General features: G+C 41.8%; 1 protein-coding gene across 1 annotated transcript in view; it reads left to right on the top strand.

Moving 5' to 3' along the window:
- Positions 1–6,018, top strand: part of LOC106011242 (solute carrier family 28 member 3-like) — a 31,749-nt gene that overhangs the window by 8,770 nt on the left and 16,961 nt on the right. Inside the window, exons 4-6 of the mRNA XM_035968726.1 lie at positions 167–303; positions 419–512; positions 3,603–3,739. Coding sequence (XP_035824619.1) covers positions 167–303; positions 419–512; positions 3,603–3,739 — 368 coding nt within the window. The remainder of the gene's footprint in view (positions 1–166; positions 304–418; positions 513–3,602; positions 3,740–6,018) is intronic.

Below are 6,018 nucleotides of genomic sequence, written 5' to 3'. Positions count from 1 at the left end.
CAATTGTATCGATTATTTCGGTCTTTGTGCTATGGTGTTTGCCTCTCACTTCGAATTGCCCCTGACAGGCAGGATAAGAAGCCCGCCTCCCAATATAATCTGAATTGTGTCGATGGGACATACATAACAGAACGACATTTAAAGAAAGAACTTTTTTTCTATGTAGGCCTCGCCGAACCACATACTGACAGCTGCGGTGATCTCGGCCCCAGCGGCCCTAGCCTTGGCCAAACTCTCGTACCCGGAGACTCAGACTGTGAACTATGAAAAACAGAAAAACATGAGGATAAAAGACGGAAACAGGTAGGATTTCGAACCTCTTCAAGCGGCCTAATATAGATTGTGTGCTGTCCGTCCAACAAAGGCACCCCCCCCCCCGATCCGGTTAAGGTGACCTTTATGTGCCACAATCTCTTAGGTACACTTTCACCAAGTCGGAGCTTCATTCTGTCATGTCGTCCGGGTTTGCAAGTACCTCTGGCTCACTCATGGTTTTGTTCATCATGTGTGGGGTAACGTATTCACTCTAAGTGTTATGTCTTTTTATTCCAAGTGGATATGTGTGCATCGTTAGCCATGCCTTAATTTCAATAAATGATTTCCATGCAATTAAGATGGGAGCAGTACAAGACCAGACTAACTATGAAAACACACCGGAAACTTTTCCTTAAAAAGTGGCATAGAACCTTTACACAATATGGTCAATATGATTGATAAAAAGAAGCAAGGATCTGTCATTTATTGCGAAATAAACGCTTTCTGATAGTAAATTGGACACGATACAATTATTGCCAGACGTTTTCGCAAAAACAGAATGTTGTCATGTTGCAAGATACAACGAGGCATGTAAAAAAACTGTTGGCCAACTCAATTCGTACGACATACCAGTAAAAATCTCACTTTTGTTTGTTTGTTTAGTATAGGGTTTTACGGCGCTCGCAACTGCATAAGGTCATATGAGCGCGCGGGACTCACCTAATACTTTTTCGTTGGTAGGAAATTTTGAATTTTGCCCGGGTGGCGGCCGAAGCCTACTCTTATCGATTTTAGACCACCAAGGGATCTTTAACGTGCGCAACTTGCACACGGGCCCTCCGAGATTTTTCGCCCTTGTCCGAGAAGGCTAGGTGTAGAACTTTCCTACCAGAAGATCAGGGGTGTGGCAGAAAGACAGCAGTTAGGAGGAGCCAAGGAGTAGCAGTAGAAAGGCTGTAGAAAGAGTCAGGAGCCCACAGGAGGGGGCAAAGGAGGTGAGGGGGTGGGGAGCAGAAAGTGGAAATGAAAGCAGACAACAGAACATTGTTAGAGATAATCTCACTTTACATAACATACACAAATGTAAAAGAGTAAAAAAAATAATTAAAAAACCAGATTACCAGGACAGCTTTGGAGGTTGGAGTGATCAGAGATGCTGCTTGCAATTCAGGCAGTTGGTAAAACAAAATCAATAGAAGTTGTTCAGATTTTGTTTACTTCAGTAAATCACTTTAAACAGTAAAACACTGCAATCCTTTCAGCCAAACGGAAAGTGTAGGATTCTCGTAACACTTTATTAAACACTTTAAAAAACTATCTACTTTCCGAGGGGTCAAGGTCAGATTGAATTGAGAATCCAAAGGGTTCTTAGCAAAATGGTAAAGAAGTAAGGATTGTATTAGTAGAAATAGATAGCATTTGTATGGCGCAAATTCACGCTCCAAAGCAACCTCTACGCGCTTTACAATCTATATTATTACCCAAGTTCAGACCTGATAGCAATCTAAAGCAGTCTCAACTTCCAGGGAAGTATACAGCGCAAGATACCATTTATAGCCAATTAAAACTAACATAATGACAAGATCTATCGATGTGTATGGCCAGGTGAATAAATTCGTGCAAAGTGCCTTTCCCAAGGACGACTTCGTGCCTGCGGCTCGAACCCCCGAAACTGTAACCTTACGATTAGATTTACGAGTCCAGTATACTGACCACTAGACTACCGACGCCACATGCGGGGATGTTGCCTACAAGAAAAACATATTTTATATTGCCACCGTGTAATGATAAGCAACACCTACAGATTAACAGCATGGCAGTATCAATGAGCTAGGCAACGTATTGAGTATATGCCTCCGGAGGTCTTGTAATTAAGTTCCTGCATGTAGTTGAATGATGCATCTGATGTGACATGTTTATATTTGGTCAGCTTTACGTCTCTTTTCATGTTGAATTTTTATGAGAGTAATATATAATTTAGATTGTTAAAGTATACCTGCATGTGTTTTTACAGTCCTGTATAGCCAAGAAATAATTCCCTCTGGGATAATAAAGTATGATCTTATCTATCTTATCTTATCTTATTTCTGTTATGTCTCTCTGTAAGCACCTGTGTTTATGGTGAAGCAGTTAGGCTCTTCGTTGTCGCATGCAGGAGGCCCAAGCTCTATTTCCGGGGTGGGGTGGGGGGCAATTGTATCGATTATCTCGGTCTTATCCTGGAGCAGTACGACATCAAGGGACAACTGCTAGACAACATCAGGGCTATCTATGCCAACAGCAGAAGCGCACTCCGCACTACCAGTGGAACATCAGACTGGTTTCCAGTAACATCCGGAGTCACACAGGGCTGCAATCTCTCCCCTCTGCTCTTCGAGATCTACAGGGACCAGATTACAAAGGAGGCCAATCCAGACCTCGAGGCACTCAACGAACTCATGTTTGCAGACGACTTGGCAATGATGAACAACAAGAGCCAGCTACAGGAGCATATGAACCAAATAAATGCGAACTGTGAGAAATATGACATGAAGATCAGTATTAGCAAGACTGAAGTCATGACAATTAGCAGGAGACCAGACAAAGTGGATATGAACATCAATGGGTCCCAACTAAAACAAAGCAGCGAATTCAAATACTTGGGCAGCATTTTCACAGAAAATGGAAAATTAGATCGAGAAATAGAGACTACTTGCCAGAAAGCCAACGCAGTCAGCTATTCGGCCCTCTCCTGAAACATCCCCATATCCACATGAGCACCAAGGCGAAGCTCATCAACGCCAATTCCCTTCCAACACTCACGTATCAGTGCCAGACATGGTCCCTAACAAAAGTTCTAGAGAGGAAACTGGTCACATGCGAGATGAAATGCTTAAGAAGAGCGGTCAACAAAACAAGAAGAGACAAAATACAAAATGAATTCATAAGGGACACCGTAGGAGCAACACCAATCCTAATACACATTGAAAAACAAAAGGTCAAGTGGTTCGGACACCTTATGTGGTTGCCCTCGAACCATTCAGCTCTGAGAGCATACAACATTAAATATTCTGGATTGAGAGACAGAGAAAGACCGAGGCGACGATGGAGTGATTTTGTAGCAGACACCCTCAGAGCTCACGGGATGTCCCTCCAAGAGGCCACTCGCCTTGCTGCACACAGACGCCTGTGTCTCCCCGCGAGTAAAGTAAGTATCTCGGTCTTTCTGCCATGGTGATGTTTGCCTGTCACCCCGAATTGCCCCTGACAGGCAGGATAAGAAGCCCGCCTCCCATATAATCTGAATTGTGTCGATGGGACATACATAACAGAACGACATTTAAAGAAAGAACTTTTTTTCTATGTAGGCCTCGCCGAACCACATACTGACAGCTGCGGTGATCTCGGCCCCAGCGGCCCTAGCCTTGGCCAAACTCTCGTACCCGGAGACTCAGACTGTGAACTATGCTAAACAGAAAAACATGAGGATAAAAGACGGAAACAGGTAGGATTTCGAACCTCTTCAAGCGGCCTAATATAGATTGTGTGCTGTCCGTCCAACACATGCACCCCCCCCCCCTCTCTGGTTAAGGTGACCTTTATGTGCCACAATCTCTTAGGTACATGAATACCATCTTTACTACGTGCTTTCATTTCTGTCTTCCAACCCATTTTAGTGATGATCCCTCAATGGAATTCCTCCATTCACTAATAGCAAAATAACCTCAGTTTGTAAACACACCCTGTATCAAGCAACAACCTGAACGACAACAAAAAGGTTTATCTTTCATATTTGTACCAAAACATACTAGTCTTTTTCCTTCAATTACCCATAGCAGTAAGTGATCACTAGATTCCAGGACCGATACAAAAAATCATAGAACCCATTCAAATTGCAATCTTTGCTCCATTAAAAAAAATTAATCTTATTCAGTTTTCGCATACGTCATCAGGGTAACAATTTTGCGTTTTAAAAATTTTTTTAAGCTGGGTGAGCTACTTTAGAAATAATAGAATTTTCCGTAAATGCTATGATTTATGCACTTCCTAAAGAATGATTTGATACGATATTAAATCATTTTAGAAATTATATCAATATTATTTTATCAACCCACCTGAACATCTTTTAGAATAAACACATTGACTTTGAAGGGGGAGGGAGGACAATTTAATTCAATTTCTTCTTTACTTTAATTCCCATGAAATGGTCCCGTAGGATAGTCAGAGAGTGACAAAGTGCTTGCCATGACGGTTTATCTGAAAACAGGATCGTTTCAGAAAGCAAGATCTGAATCAGAAGGAATGAAAAAGCAAGGCACAACAAAAAGTACTCTGTTCAAGTCCGCTTTTGCAAGTGGCTCACAAAGTTTAATGAATATGGCTCTATCAGGAACAGAAACTCAAAGATCTTTGGTGGCAATGATTATTCAGGAAGGGCTAAACATGTACGCAGTGCTGAGAACATCGCACGGGCTCAGCACTCACAGCTTACACTAAACCAGGAATCATACAGAGAAAGTCATTTGCCGCTCTACGTACGTGCCACTCGTTACTCGTCACTAATGAACACATTAAGTAAGGGATAAGAGAGGTGTCACACAGGAGCTCATATTCCACACGCCATAAAGGGATCGATGAAAGCAACCGAAAATTCCAGCTTTATGATAAAGTTACTATTAAATTTTATTCGCCTTTTACCGCTGACCTCACTGGGGAGTTCATGTGACCTCATTCTTACGTCGCGTGACTCTCTGTCCAAGTCGCTCGCGACGACATGCGTTTATCATTTTTGTGTCTTTCATTCGCGCTCATCATCTCTCTCTATCTCTACATATTATATTTGTGAGAGCTCGTCACTTGGGCCTCCTTAAACTTCCGAACCACTTAACTTTCGAAATTGATAAAAATTAATGCTGGTTCAGAATCATTCAAAGCGTGCACAGTTTTATTGAGGAGCCTGAAGTTAGATCTAATCTTAGGAAAGTCCGTCTTCTAAGACGCCATTGAAAACAGTGAGGTTTTTGTTCACTAGCCGTACGCACTGGTTTCACACCTTTGAAATTCTGGAGTGTACAAACACGAAAGTGGAATAGAGAATCAATCTATACCTGATCTGTTATATATTTGGCAACTTGGAAATTCATATTTATCACTTTTCGAATCAAACTACGACAGCTAAAAAGTTGAACGTTAGCAAGTACTTGCAAAAACGATAAATAGATCGCTTTGACGGAGCCTGATTTTTTATTTATTAATATCCTGAATTTTAGAAAATATATTTGACAAAAAGTTCCCGTCCTTCTTTGGCCTTTGTGGTTATTCCACTGAGAAACGAAACAAAACTGCGTTGCTGTCCTCCACTGCGGAAGTACCGGAAGTGATATTTCGCAAGGCGCTTTTTGTTTTGAGAGTATAGATCTTGACCTTCTAATGTTTTGCATCTCTCAAGATTTATTGCTCCATTCTAAAAAACATGGACTCCTCAGAAAATAATAAATAATAATGAATAGCATTTGTATAGCGCATATCCCCGCTCAACAGTAGGCTCTATGCGCTTTACACTATAATATTATTACCCCAGCAGACCATAGAACACTCCGAAACATTCTCAGCTTCCTGGGAAGCATACAGTGCAAGCAGCTGATTAAGCGCTCAAACACTAACAAACTGACAAGATCCTTCGCTGTCTATAGCCGGGTACCCATTCCCACCTGGGTGAAGTGAGGAAAATTCGTGTAAAGTGCCTTTCCCAAGGACACAAAGAAATCACTTCGATAGAAAGTA

This window comes from Aplysia californica, unplaced genomic scaffold (genome assembly GCF_000002075.1).
Source record: "Aplysia californica isolate F4 #8 unplaced genomic scaffold, AplCal3.0 scaffold00078, whole genome shotgun sequence".
In the NCBI taxonomy this organism is placed as follows: Eukaryota; Metazoa; Mollusca; class Gastropoda; order Aplysiida; family Aplysiidae; genus Aplysia; species Aplysia californica.
Note: the sequence above shows the minus strand (reverse complement) of the source record. Positions and strands in the feature narration are given on the sequence as shown.